Source organism: Schistocerca nitens, chromosome 5 (genome assembly GCF_023898315.1).
Source record: "Schistocerca nitens isolate TAMUIC-IGC-003100 chromosome 5, iqSchNite1.1, whole genome shotgun sequence".
Classification (NCBI taxonomy): Eukaryota; Metazoa; Arthropoda; class Insecta; order Orthoptera; family Acrididae; genus Schistocerca; species Schistocerca nitens.
In genome coordinates, this window is record NC_064618.1 from 775,930,212 (window position 1) to 775,945,705 (window position 15,494).

Consider the following 15,494-nt stretch of genomic DNA (forward strand, 5'->3'; position numbering starts at 1 on the left):
CAATGGTAAGTCCCATAGTGCTCAGAGCCATCTGAACCATGTAATGTTCAGCTGTAGTGACACAGCTCGTGCACAATTTGAACATCGCACATTGCGACCAGCATTTCCATCCATGACCACAGTTAAACTTCTTCTACAGTTCATGAGGCGACTGGCGGTCAGTCTCTCCCAGGAGCAATTCCCCAATTGTCAGTTAACCTATCGAATAATGTTCTTCAATCCGGGATGGGGAACAGTGCGGGGGACTAGGACCTCTCCTTATTTGTTTAATGCGTCGATACTCCAGTGGAGGAGCACTACTGTTGTTTATTTAATAAACCAGCCTTACGACTGAAGCGCTGCTCACCTTGCCCTGACCTGTTGACTGCCTGGAATTGTAATGCAGACTAATGCTTGTGTTTGAATCCTACATCGCCGTACAAGTAGCGGCTCCTAACGGCAAGTGTGACATTAACAGTGCTAACAACGCAACTCCTGCAACGCACAATCTCAACCTCTATCGTATTAGTTTAGGTACCCATGCGTTAAATATTTCTCTGCGCGTACTGGCTCAAGTAGGGAAGGTGTGATTTAATCATCCGGTGCTTCACCCATCGTTACGAACACTTTGGAGCTGGCCAAATATTTGGAACTGTATTCACGGACGCAAAAGGATTACACATTTGAAGAAGTATGCTGTATTGATCGATTTGTTGGTGAAATTTCTACCACGAAAACGGCTAATTTTTAAAAATTTTACATGACGTTTGCAATTTAACGATATTCGCTACGATGAAATTTGAAAGAAGAAAAAGTACACGTGCAGGATTTGAACCGGTACAGTCATCTTGGAGGCTGTGACCGTGGTCCCTATACTACACTCACTCCATCGAAACGCTATTAAAGTTACGGGTATAACAGGACTACATGAAATTACAAGAACGATTTCCTCAGAAACTAGGGCCTGTCGCATAAAAAGCCGGTAGTCAGGTACTCATGACACTTTCTTCTACAATACACAAAAAAAAAACACTCCGTCTTCAGGCAACAAGTGGCCCATCGGGACCATCCGACTGCCGTGTCATCCTTAGTTGAGGATGCGGATAGGAGGGATAAGTGGTCAGGAAACCGCACTCCCGGCCGTTATGATGGTATTCTTGATCGAAGCCGCTGCTATTCGGTCGAGTAGCTCCTCAATTGGCAACATAGATATGGCAACAGTGTATGTCGGCCTGGATGGTCACCCATCCAAGTGCCGACAACGCCCGACAGCACTTAACTTCGGTGATCTCATGGGAACCGGTGTATCCACTGCGGCAAGGCCGTTGACACTACTATACACCAATGCTCATCTAAATCAATAATCTATGGGCCTGATGGCCCCATTGTTAGACAGCTTTCATAGGTATGTATGATGTTGCTTTCCAGCTTATTAGAGTGCCTCATATCAAAGTTTTCGTGCCACGTGGGGTAGCCGCGCGGTCGAGGGGGTCTTGTCACGGTCCGCGCGGCTTTCCCCGTTGAGTTTCGAGTCGTCCCTCGGGTATGGGTGTGTGTGTCATCGTTAGCGTAAGTTACTTTAAGTGAGATTAAGTAGTGTGTAAACTTTCTGGCAGATTAAAACTGTGTGCCGTACCGAGACTCGAACTCGGGAACTTTGCTTTTCGCGGGCAAGTGCTCTACCAACTGAACCACCCAAGCATGACTCACGCCCCGTCCTCACAGCTTTACTTCTGACAGTACCTCGTCTCCTACCTTCCAAACTTTACAGAAGCTCTCATTATGGAAACATCCCCCAGGCTTTGGCTAAGCCAGGGGCGGGCAGGAATCCTGCACACGTGCGGTACACTTGCACGCGTGCAGTTAACAGGTGTTCCGCGTGCACACAGGGGCAAGCTGGCCACCCGCTTATCTCCCATCCCCACCACACCTTCTGTCCGCTCCTTCCTCTGTAATGCGTTTTGTTTCGTAGCTTGCTTTATTGAGTGAATCAATAAAGTGCTTGAAAGAAATCATGGTTTGAAAGAGTACCTATTACCTACGATATGTTTTATTTAATTATCGCAGGTGGAGTTTACAATACGTTTAATATCTGGAAAAAAATTTCTACATACAGACAAACACAAACAGTTACGTAAATTTTCATCACTGATGTTTGCTCTTAACCAAGACTTATTAATTCAGCAAATGGTTTTCCAGCTCTCGCTATATTAAGCGCAGTCTTATAACTTGCACATACCGCTGGGCTATTATTGTTGTCGTCCTGAAAACTTGAAAACAGTGCTCCATAAAATGTTCGATTAGTTAGATGAGAGACATGACGAGAGAAAGTCGCAGATCTCTCGTGACAACAGCAACTACGACAAATTCAAACGGCTCTGAGCACTATGGGACTCAACTGCTGTGGTCATTAGTCCCCTAGAACTTAGAACTACTTAAACCTAAATAACCTAAGGACATTACACACATCCATGCCCGAGGCAGGATTCGAACCTGCGACCATAGCGGTCGCGCGGTTCCAGACTGTAGTGCCTAGAACCGCTCGGCCACTTGGGCCGGCCAACTACGACAGATTCATCTGGTATCGTAAAAGGCACAAAAAATTGATGTTTGCGTATCTTACAGTTTCACATCACAGCTCGATAATGAGGTGTCTATTTTTCCGATATTCGTCACAGTTATTCCGATACTTAATTTACAAGTAACCTACTGCATAAAATTTGAATTGTGTACAGTGAAAAATGTGGTCGCTGGCTACTTTACGTATGGTTCACGTTAGGTCATACATCGTTGCCGATGAAAAGAAGCTAACATATCGAAATTATTTTTAAAGTTGAGATCAGAATGATATCGATCTCCGTTTCCGAGATTTGGGCTCATATATCTCCGGGAGCGTCGCGACTAGCCGCCAGTTCTGTCGACGCGCAACGAGAATCGTGTGGTCATCACACGATAGAGAATGCATTTGTTTTGTTTCGCTGACACATTTGGACCTAATGAAACCATTTTATGTCATATATTTCTCCGGTATGAGTTACTAATATTTCTCCATATGCTCTTGACAATTTCATTTAAAATGCCACGAAATGTAGGTTTCTTAAAGCCAAGTGATCAAGCAGAACCCATTTTCTTGGTTTTGCTGAGGCATCTGAACCTGTTCCAAGCTTTCTTTCTCGTTTATTTCTCTGATACGAGTCCCGAATATTCCTCCATGTGTTTTTGCACATTTCACCTAAACTTCCAATGAAAGATAAGTTTATTAACAATAAGCGCACGCTAGCGTCATTGCATTGTTTCAAGTTCTTGACAACAAGATAGGGTTTCACCTTAAACATCTCTAGAATTTTCATTCTGAACGTCTACAGTATACACTAGCAGAAATGTGGAAGAAATAATGTCCGTGCTTGTTCACAAAATTTCCCCAAATTATACTTGTCAGTTTCTCCCATGCAGAAACTTTTGGAACAAGCTAAGGCAACTTTCATAGCCGACTGACTCTTTATTCCCATCCAAATGAACTTCCATATTCTTATATTCTGACAGCATACATCGTTATGGATGACATGAACATTTAATCTTGCCAAGCTGCACTCAAAAGATGACTCCAGGATTTACAAAAGACGAATTTCAATTGTGAACTGTGTCAGACCAGAAGGGCCTTGTAAAACAGTAGTGCACTTTTGGCACAAGTTTTTTGAGCACCACCTTCTACCAATGAATTGAAGTGAATGTGACAAATTACTTATTGCAGCAAACTGTTTGCGCAATCTGTTGAGAAACGCCTTCCTCAAAAACGAACATCTATTGATTACAGAAAGCTGTACAACAATCTGGTGGTGGTTTTTCACAACTAGAAGGTATCATCAAGACACCAATCTACCGTTTACTTTCGAAGTGAAGGTATTGTAAAATGTAACTTTCTCGTTATACTTTAGATTGTTCATTTTATAATGTACTTGCCGTTTTCAATTTTTATCGTCACAAAAAAGAGTAATGCGCAAATTGACCTTCATTTTCATCATTCTAATTCTACATCTGCATGGATTATATGATTTTCATAACAGGCCTGAAAAATTTGCATTAATGGGAAAATATTATATATTTCACTCACCTACCAGTTTCAACTGTGCACCAATTTCTTCCCAAATTCTGTCTCTGAACATAGTGTCTCTATATTTAGGGTTCTTCAAATCGTAAAGGCAAGGATGTTGCGAGACCAGCTCACAGAGCATCACATCCTGTGAGTGGCTCATTTCAGTTTTCCTTGAGTGGCTTTCTGGCAGCCGTACGTCTTTGTGTCGTGCGACTTCCGTCGCAACACTGCTCACTGGTGCAGTGCTGCGACAGCTGCCGCAACAGTCACGCGTCGCATCCCAAACTCGAACTGCGCATGCGCCAGCAGGCAACTTCTGACGTCACGTAGCGACCCGTCGCAGTCGCTAGTGTGCGTCGCGTCTTGGGCAACGTACCTTTAGCCTGGCACTACACTGCCGCAACGTGCCGGCTGTCGCCACAGCCCCTGTCGACGCCTGCACGCGAGCAGCTCACGTACAGCGCTGTGCGCTCATGAGCCGCGTGCAACGTTTGCCCGCCCCTGGGCTAAGCCATGTCTCCGCAATATCTTTTCTTTCAGGAGTGCTAGTTCTGAAAGTTGATGGGACCCGTGGTCTAGGGGTAGCGTCTTTGATTCATTATAAAAACGTCTTTGGTCCCGGGTTCGATCCGCGCCACTGCCTAAATTTTGATAAATAATCAGCATTGGCAGCCGAATACTTCCGGCATAAGAAGTCAGCCTCATTCTGCCAAAGACCTTATCAAAGAGGGCGGAGGAGCGGATAGAGGTTCAGGGCACTCTCTTGTCCTAGGGGTGGGAAATTGCCCCTAAAGGCGGAAGAATCAGCAATGATCAACGACATGAGGATGCAGAAGGCAATGGAAACCACTGCATTAAAGACACGTAACGTGTATCCACAGGACATGTGGCCTATAATTGAAGAAGTGTCATGATGATCTCTCCATTGGCAAAAGATTCCGGAATAGTCCCCCATTCGGATCTCTGGGAGGGAACTGCCAAGGGGGAGGTTACCATGAAGAAAAGATTGAATAATCAACGAAATGATAACGTTCTACGAGTCGGGGCGTGGAATGTCAGAAGCTTGAACGTGGTAGGGAAACTTGAAAATCTGAAAAGGGAAATGCAAAGGCTCAATCTAGATATAGTAGGGGGTCAGTGAAGTGAAGTGGAAGGAAGACCAGGATTTCTGGTCAGTTGAGTATCGGGTAATATCAACAGCAGCAGAAAATGGTATAACAGGTGTAGGATTCGTTATGAATAGGAAGGTAGGGCAGAGGGTGTGTTACTGTGAACAGTTCAGTGACTGGGTTGTTCTAATCAGAATCGACAGCAGACCAACACCGACAACCATAGTTCAGGTATACATGCCGACGTCGCAAGCTGAAGGTGAACAGATAGAGAAAGTGTATGAGGATATTGAAAGGGTAATGCAGTATGTAAAGGGGGGCGAAAATCTAATAGTCATGGGCGACTGGAATGCAGTTGTAGGGGAAGAAGAAAAGGTTAGAGGAGAATATGGGCTTGGGACAAGGAATGAAAGAGGAGAAAGACTAATTGAGTTCTGTAACAAGTTTCGGCTAGTAATAGCGAATACCCTGTTCAAGAATCACAAGAGGAGGTATACTTGGAAAAGGCCGGGAGATACGGGAAGATTTCAATTAGATTACATCATGGTCAGACAGAGATTCCGAAATCAGATGCTGGATTGTAAGGCGTACCCAAGAGCAGATATAGACTCAGATCACAATATAGTAGTGATGAAGAGTAGGCTGAAGTTCAAGACACTAGTCAGGAAGAATCAATACGCAAAGAAGTGGGATACGGAAGTACTAAGGAATGACGAGATACGTTTGGAGTTCTCTAACGCTATAGATACAGCAATAAGGAATAGCGCAGTAGGCAGTACAGTTGAAGAGGAATGGACATCTCTAAAAAGGGCCATCACAGAAGTTGGGAAGGAAAACATAGGTACAAAGAAGGTAGCTGCGAAGAAACCATGGGTAACAGAAGAAATACTTCAGTAGATTGATGAAAGGAGGAAGTACAAACAAGTTCCGGGAAAATCGGGAATACAGAAGTACAAGTCGCTGAGGAATGAAATAAATAGGAAGTGCAGGGAAGCTAAGACGAAATGGCTGCAGGAAAAATGTGAAGACATCAAGAAAGATATGATTGTCGGAGGGACAGACTGAGCATACAGGAAAGTCAAAACAACCTTTGGTGACACTAAAAGCAACGGTGGTAACATTAAGAGCGCAGCGGGAATTCCACTGTTAAATGCAGAGGAGAGAGAAGATAGGTGGAAAGAATACATTGAAAGCCTCTATGAGGGTGAAGATATGTCTGATGTGATAGAAGAAGAAACAGGAGTAGATTTAGAAGAGATAGGGGATCCAGTATTAGAATCGGAATTTAAAAGAGCTTTGGAGGACTTACGGTCAAATAAGGCAGAAGGGATAGATAACATTCCATCAGAATTTCTAAAATCATTGGGGAAGTGGCAACAAAACGACTATTCACGTTGGTGTGTAGAATATATGACTGTGGCGACATACCATCTGACTTTTGGAAAAGCATCATCCTCACAATTCCGAAGACGGCAAGAGCTGACAAGTGCGAGAATTATCGCACAATCAGCTTAACAGCTCATGCATCGAAGCTGCTTACCGGAACAATATACAGAAGAATGTAAAAGAAAATTGAGAATGCGCTAGGTGACGATCAGTTTGGCTTTAGGAAAAGTAAAGGGACGAGAGAGGCAATTCTGACGTTACGGCTAATAATGGAAGCCAAACTAAAGAAAAATCAGAAAGCTTTCATAGGATTTGTCGACCTGGAAAAAGCGTTCGACAATATAAAATGGTGCAAGCTGTTCGAGATTCTGAAAAAAGTAGGGGTAAGCTATAGGGAGAGACGGGTCATATATAATATGTACAACAACCAAGAGGGAATAATAAGAGTGAACGATCAAGAACGAAGTGCTCGTATTAAGAAGGGTGTAAGACAAGGCTGTAGCCTTTCGCCCCTACTCTTCAATCTGTACATCGAGGAAGCAATGATGGAAATAAAAGAAAGGTTCAGAAGTGGAATTAAAATACAAGGTGAAAGGATGTCAATGATACGATTCGCAGATGACATTGCTTTTCTGAGTGAAAGTGAAGAAGAATGAAATGATCTGCTGAACGGAATGAGCAGTCTAATGAGTACACAGTATGGTTTGAGAGTAAATCGGAGAAAGACGAAGGTAATGAGAAGTAGTAGAAATGAGAACAGCGAGAAACTTAACATCAGGATTGATGGTCACGAAATCAATGAAGTTAAGGAATTCTGCTACCTAGGCAGTAAAATAACCAATGACGGACGGAGCAAGGAGGACATCAAAAGCAGACTCGCTATGGCAAAAAAGGCATTTCTGGACAAGAGAAGTCTACTAATATCAAATACCGGCCTTACTTTGAGGAAGAAATTTCTGAGGATATACGTCTGGAGTACAGCGTTTTATGGTAGTGAAACATAGACTGTGGGAAAACCGGAACAAAAGAGAATCTTAGCATTTGAGATGTGATGCTATAGACGAATGTTGAAAATTAGGTGGACTAATAAGGTAAGGAATGAGGATGTTCTACGCAGAATCAGAGAGGAAAGGAATATGGGGAAAACACTGATAAGGAGAAGGGACAGGATGACAGGACATCTGCTAAGACATGAGGGAATGACTTCCATGGTACTAGAGGGAGCTGTAGAGGGCAAAAACTGTAGAGGAAGACAGAGATTGGAATACGTCAAGCAAATAATTGAGGACGTAGGTTGCAAGTGCTACTCTGAGATGAAGAGGTTAGCACAGGAAAGCAATTCGTGGCGGGCCGCATGAAACCAGTCAGTAGACTTATGACAAAAAAAAAAAAAAAAAAAAAAAAAAAGTTCTGAAAAGTTCGCAGGAGGAAGGAAGGAGACGAGGTACTGGCAGAAGTAAAGCTGTGAGGACGGGGCGTGAGTCGTGCTTTGGTAGCTCAGTTGGTAGAGCACTTTCCAGCGACAGGCAAAGGTCCCGAGTTCGAGTCTCGGTACGGCACACAGTTTTAATCTTCCAGGAAATTTCATATCAGCGCACACTAAGCTGCAGAGTGAAAATCTCATTCTGAAGTAGGGTGTAAGCTTACGGACCGATGACCTAAGCAGTTTGGTCCCATAAGACCTTACCACAAATTTCCCAATTTTTCGTCTCGACATTCCGTAGACCATACTGGTACGCGGTGAACATTGAGCACAGGTGCGACCGTACAAGTACACTGAAACGCTTTTCGCTACAGGTCGGCCTGACCCCGTACACAACTGCTCGGTGGTCAACGCGTCCACGGACTCTCTGTCGGTGCGGTGCTCCGAGGGCTTCAACGGCGGTCTGCCGCAGTCCTTCCAGATCGAAGTGCGCGAGGCTCAGTCGCAGCACCTGCGGGCCAACGTGTCCTCAGCGACGCCCGCCTTCAGCGTGGGCGGCCTGCGAGCCGGCGAGCGCTACCAGGCATCTGTGTACGCGCACAACCCCAAGGGCCGCAGCGACCCCTTCGTCATCACAGCGGCCACGGTGCCCGCCCCTGAGCGGCAGCTCACTGCCAGCCACCAAGGTAAGCGTCTACATAGTTTTTACAGGTGATGCCCCGCAGCCAGTAGGTATTTAAAAAACAAAAAAATCGATTATGTGAACCGCCAAGAGCTGCTGATACATCACTCTCTATTCACTATTAGTTTTGACGATATGATCATCCTCAAGTATCATAAAATTATTCACAAAAATAAAAATGATGCTGTCTCCATTCTATAAACACGTACATGTACCAGGGCTATTCAGAAAGTACGGAACGTTTCCGCTGAGGCCGCTACACACGCGCCGATTGCGCCTACGAGACGTGTTTTTTAAGTAAGTACCGTTTAGAAATTTAAAAAAAGACATGCTAAGATATATCAATAATTTTACTTTTACATGAAAGCCTGTACCTTAATCTACGCACTGACGCCATTACAGTATGATTCTTCCTTGTTTACGTTGTTTACTGAGTGTTTAAGATGCCTTCGATAATCGTTATTCAATCTGTATATTGAGCAATCAGTAAAATAAACAAAAGAAAAATTCGTAATAGGTATTAAAATCCATGGAGAAGAAACAAAAACTATGAGCCAGAATGAGATTTTCACTCTGCAGTGGAGTGTGCACTGATATGAAACTTCCTGGCAGATTAAAACTGTGTGCACGATCGAGCCTCGTCACGTTGGTCCCGAGTTCGAGTCTCAGTCGGGCACACAGTTTTAATCTGCCAGGAAGTTTCAAAATCTATGAGGTTCGCCGATGACATGGTAATTCTGTCAGAGACAGCAAAGGACTTGGAATGGACATTATCTTGAAAGGAGGATATAAGATGAGCATCAACAAAAGGAAAACGAGGATAATGGAATGTAGTCAAATTAAGTCGGGTGATGCTGAGGGAATTAGATTAGGAAATGAGACACGTAAAGTAGTAAATGAGTTTTGCTATTTGGGGAGCAAAATAACTGATGATGGTCGATGTAGAGAGGATATCAAATGTAGACTGGCAATGGCAAGGAAAGCGTTTCTGAAGAAGAGAAATTTGTTAACATCGAGTATAGATTTAAGTGTCAAGAAGTCGTTTCTGAAAGTATTTGTATGGAGTGTAGCAATGTATGGAAGTGAAACATGGACGATAAATAGTTTGGACAAGAAAAGAATAGAAGCTTTCGAAATGTGGTGCTACAGAAGAATGCCGAAGATTAGATGGTAGATCACATAACTAATGAGGAGGTATTGAATAGAATTGGGGAGAAAAGATATTTGTGGCACAACTTGACTAGAAGTAGGGATCGGTTGGTAGGACATGTACTGAGGCATAAAAAATGGTTGAAATGGCTCTGAGCACTATGGGACTGAACATCTATGGTCATCAGTCCCATAGAACTTAGAACTACTTAAACCTAACTAACCTAAGGACGCCACACAACACCCAGTACTGAGGCATAAAGGGATTACAAATTTAGCATTGGAGGGCAGCGTGGAGGGTAAAAATCGTAGAGGGAGACAAAGAGATGAATACACTAAGCAGATTCAGAAGGATGTTGGTTGCAGTAAGTACTGGGAGATGAAGAAGCTTGCACAGGATAGAGTAGCATGGAGAGCTGCATCCAACCAGTCGCAGGACTGAAGACCACAACAACAACAACAACAACAACAATCGTGAGTCCCGCCGGCTGTGAAGTACGTGCTGTTATAAGATTTCTTAGTGTTAAAAGCCTAAAAGCGATCGATATTCATCGTGAAATCTGTGCAGTTTACGGAGAAAACATTATGAGTGATGGAATGGTAAGAAAGTGGGTGAGAGCATTTAAAGATGGCCGCACATATGTGCATGATGAACAACGGAGTGGGCGTCCTTCGGTCGTTAATGAAAGTTTGGTGCTCAGTAAAGTGAGAGAAAGCAGACGCTTTACGATTTCCTCCTTGCGGGATGACTTTCCTAATGTTTGTCGTAGTGTTTTGTATTCATTGTGACCGAGCACTTGAATTACTAAAACTTTTCAGCACGTTGGGTACCGAAAATGATGACGGATGTGCACAAAACCAAACGTTTAGACAGTGCACTGACTTTTCTAGAGCGGTACCAAAACGACAGTGATGATTTCTTAAGCCAAATTGTTACGGGCGATAAAACATGGGTGGCCTACGTCACACCAGAATCAAAGCAACAGTCCATAGAAGTTGAGCAAGGGCATCGTTTTGCTGCAAGACAATGCCCTTCCGCATGTGGCGAATCAGACCAAAGATCTCATCACAGCTTTTCAATGGCAAACTCTAGATCATCATCCGTACAGCCCCGATCTTGCGCCCAGTTACTACCATCTTTTCCTGCAGTTGAAGAAACACTTGGGTGGTCAGCTTCTTCAAGACGATGACGAAGTCAAAACAGTGGTGATCCAGTGGTTAACAAGTCAGGCGGCAGACTTCTATGAGGAGGGTATTCAAAAACTGGTACAACGTTATCACAAGTGCCTCAATATAGAAATTATGTAGAAAAGTAGATTAAGATACAGGCTTTCATGTAAAAATAAAATTATTGAGATATCTTAACACGTCTTTTTGTAATTTCAAAACGGTACTTACTTTAAAAACACCCCTCGTATTTTGGTTTGTGCGTGCTCAACAGCTCAGTGGCATCCATCCGTGACAGCGGGAACGTCTCTGCGCGTCTGGTTTTTTCGATATTCGAATTTGAAATGTGCGCTGCAATCGAAAATCCCGCCAGTTGTGAGTTGCGGTCTGTGATATGATTTTTGTTAGCAAAAAGCCTGAAAGCTACAGAAATTTATAGTGAACTGTGCCAAGTGTACGGACACAACGTAATGAGTGAATGTTCCGTCCGGAAATGGTGCATTCGCTTTTAAAAGGCCGAACCAACGTACATGATGAAGAGAAGAATGGACTCCCGAGCTCTGTGACAGACGATGTTGTCGCTAAAGTTGATGAAAGCATTCGTGAAAACCGTCGCTTCACAATAACGGAGCTTTCGCTTTCTTTTCCGCAAGTTTCACGGACTTTGTTGTTTGAAACTGTCACTCAAAAGCTAGGCTACCACAAGTTTTGTGCACGATGGGTGCCCATATCGTTTACAGAGCACCATAAAGAACAGCAAATGGGGGCAACATTGACATTTCTGGAGGCCTACAACAAATATGGTCATTCTTTACTGGATCGAATCGTAACCGGTGACGAGACTTGGGTGCAACACGTCAATTACGAGACAAAATTACAGTCCATGGAGTGGGGGCACCCGAGGTCCCCCAAAAACCAAGAAAATGTTGGGAAACCTTGTCAGCATGGAAGTTCATGGCGACAGTGTTTTGGGGGTAGGTAGGGTGTGTTTCTTATTGATTTTCTCGAACGTGGAGCAACCATAAATCCTGCCTGGTGCTTTCAAACTGTGCACAGCCTTAGAAGAGCAGTTCAAAACAAACGCCGAGGAAAGATTACGTCCAAAATTCTGTTTTTGCACGACAATGCCCGACTTCAAATCTGAATTTTCCCTCATCCACGCTACAGCCCCGATCTGGCACCAAGTGACTTCCACTTGTTTCCGAAGATGAAGAACTGGCTTGCAACGCAGCGCTATGATGACACGTAACTCCAGGCGGGCGTGACTCACTGGCTGAAGTCTCAGGTGGAAGAATTTTACGACAGAGATCTTTCAAAGCTTGTCCACAGCTATGATAAGAGCCTCAGTGTGTTTGGTGACTATGTGGGAAAGTAGTATGTCAGTCGCTCTTTCAGATGTAAATAATAAAATGTATTTCTTGTACTTAGTTTTTTTAATGCCTAAACGTTCCCTTCTTTCTGTATATCCTTTCGTATTATAAAAGAACAGTAAAGCACAGGGTGACGAAAAATTCGCGCACTCGGACTTCGCAGCGCGACTCCTCACATAATGGCAATACAAAAATGTCTGTCACAAAATTTTATTCTGCGCGTATCTTAGGCAGTAATTCGACGTTACAGATTGGCAGTCTGGCAACACTGTAATCACATGTACGGTAACTACCTTCGTCGATACATAACGCAAGTGATGAGGAGTTGGCTCAGTCGGTAGCGTTTTAGTTTAGTATGCAGGAGGTCGCGGATTCGATTGTCGGTTGATTACGTGTTTCTATTTGCCAAAAGTAGACTGCGTGGTACAGTATCTGCCATCTTAATCGTCATACAGAAATTATAGTGGATCTTCTACGAAACATTTGGAGTGGCGTACTATGAACAAAGAAATTGAAGTACAATCGTTGTCATTGGTCAGCTGTTAAAAAAGCCTTTTGTACGTCGTGGACGCGAATTGTTTCGTGCCACTACATCTACTAGATTTCAAACATATTTTCTGTTTACACTCCCCCAATGGTCCCATCGAAATTATTTGCAAAGCACGTTGCTAGTCTGAATGGTGACGCAAGGCTCTAACGAAATGTAATGGACCTGAAAGTGGCCAGAATAATAGATTGTTATTAATCCACTGTACCATTGGTGGAGGGTACACAAAACAAGTTTCGAGTCTAGTAGATGCAGTGGTGCGAAAAAATTTACGTCCACGACATGCAAAAGGTTTCTTTAAAAGCTGACCAATGAAAACGATTCTAATTCTACTTCTGTGTTCGTAGTAAGTAACTGCAAACGTTTTGTAGAGAACCCACTTTACTTGCTGTACGAGACGACTGAGGCGCCAGATATCGTACCATGCAGACTACTTCTAGCAAATAAATATAGATAAATCTCGACCCAGAATCGAACCCTCGACTTCCCGCATGCTAACACAAAACGCTATCCACTGCACGAATTGCACGTGACTCCCGATGTCTACCGACAGAGATAGTCATCACACACGTGATTACAGAATTGCCAAACTGTCCAAATTTGAGGGCCGTTCACTGCCCAAATTATGAGCAGGATGATATTTTGTGAAATAAATTTTTGCATTGCTAGTATGGGGGGAATTGCGCTGCGAAGTCTGAGAGCGCAAACTTTTCTTCAACCTGTATAGTTAATTATACCGCGTGATCAAAAAGTCAGTATAAATTTGAAAACTTAATAAACCATGGAATAATGTAGATAGAGAGGTAGAAATTTACACACATGCTTGGAATAACATGGGATTTTATTATAACTACCCCATATTGCTAGACGCGTGAAAGATCTCTTGCGCGCGTCGTTTGGTGATGATCGTGTGCTCCGCCGCTACTTTCGTCATGCTTGGCCTCCCAGGTCCTCTGACCTCAGTCCGTGCGATTATTGGCTTTGGGGTTACCCGAAGTCGCAAGTGTATCGTGATCGACCGGCATCTCGAGGGATGCTGAAAGACAACATCCGACGCCAATGCCTCACCATAACTCCGGACATGCTTTACAGTGCTGTTCACAACATTATTCCTCGACTACAGCTATTGCTGAGGAATGATGGTGGACATATTGAGCATTTCCTGTAAGGAACATCATCTTTGCTTTGTCTTACTTTGTTATGCTAATTATTGCTATTCTGATCAGATGAAGGGCCATCTGTCGGACATGTTTTGAACTTTTGTATTTTTTCGGTTCTAATAAAACCCCATGTCATTCCAAGCATGTGTGTCAATTTGTACCTCTCTATTTACATTATTCCGTGATTTATTCAGTTTTGAAATTTATACTGACTTTTTGATCACCCGGTATATTGTACAGTGTCGAAAGCAGGTTCCTTCCTTCTGCGTGGATTAACAACCTCTACACCCTGCAGAACGTTGCCACGTGGTCTACTGTCAATAATTTTAAAATACCTGAATATGATCATATCTGCGAAGCCAGTAATTAATGATTTTCCTACCAAGAACTCTTGGTAGTTTTGAAATGCAACTTTTTTCAGGTAAGCAACAACCATTTAACTTTAGCATAGAACATACTAGTTATAACCAAACGCAGTTACTCACAGAGGTCCAGTGTTGGCTATAATTATCGTACGGTAGTGAAACTTGGTAGATAGGCTAATATGTTAATGCCTAACGGATTTCCGCAAGCAAAAATTAATTCTAGTTTTGGCCAACAGGTGCAAATCTGGCACTGACACTGTTTGTATGGCGGTATGACATCCAGCCTGTCAAGTGACCCGTCATAACATATGCCTGCCAAGGAGAGATGCCGTTCGCTGTTAGTGGGACTGTTTCATGTGAACGTCAACATTACCGTGCTACATTGAGACAGTATCGCCGACTGGAAGGTCTGAGGAGAGGCCTGTGTCATTAAATGAGTTAAAGAAAAGGATAATCGATTTCGGAAGTGCGGGTAATCTTGATGTGGCACTTTGAAGACGAAGGCGTCCAATCCTGGAGAAAGATATTAACGAGGTTGCTGTTGTTGCCACTGACCATCCAGTACGCGCCATGGGCAGTGCTAGTTCTCGTGCACTGTCACGAGAATTACCTGTCCCGTGGTCAACTGTACGGAAAATTTCGCAGATATTTGCAACAATACCTGCACAAAATCCAGACGGTGCCGCAGCTGAAACCCTATGATCCGCACCAACATTCTGAATTTTGTTCTTAGTCCTCCTGCACGGATTTAACTTGATGACACGTGGCCGGGCGATATTCTGTGGAGCGAAGAGGCATTGTACACTACAAGGTGCAGAAGTGTTGAATTTTGGGTACTGTTAAACTGTATGATGTGCACGAAGAGCCATTGCCTATGTGGCTGGAGTAGATGCACAGTCACCTTTATTCATGGTTCGTTCTTCTATGAAGACAGTTAACCCAGAGGGACTGTTAGAATTTAACATTTGTTTGACACCGGTTGCGCGTTTTCGTTTTTGTCGGAAAGTAACCTAATTTGTGACACTTTCAAGTTGCCAACCAGGAGCAAGTTATTTACTCTCACT

At 43.5% G+C, this 15,494-nt stretch overlaps 1 protein-coding gene across 1 annotated transcript in view; it reads left to right on the forward strand.

Moving 5' to 3' along the window:
- LOC126259570 (nephrin-like) overlaps positions 1-15,494 on the forward strand; it is a 1,073,586-nt gene that overhangs the window by 967,199 nt on the left and 90,893 nt on the right. The window contains exon 11 of the mRNA XM_049956477.1: positions 8,365-8,676. Within this exon, the coding sequence (XP_049812434.1) occupies positions 8,365-8,676 (312 nt within the window). The remainder of the gene's footprint in view (positions 1-8,364; positions 8,677-15,494) is intronic.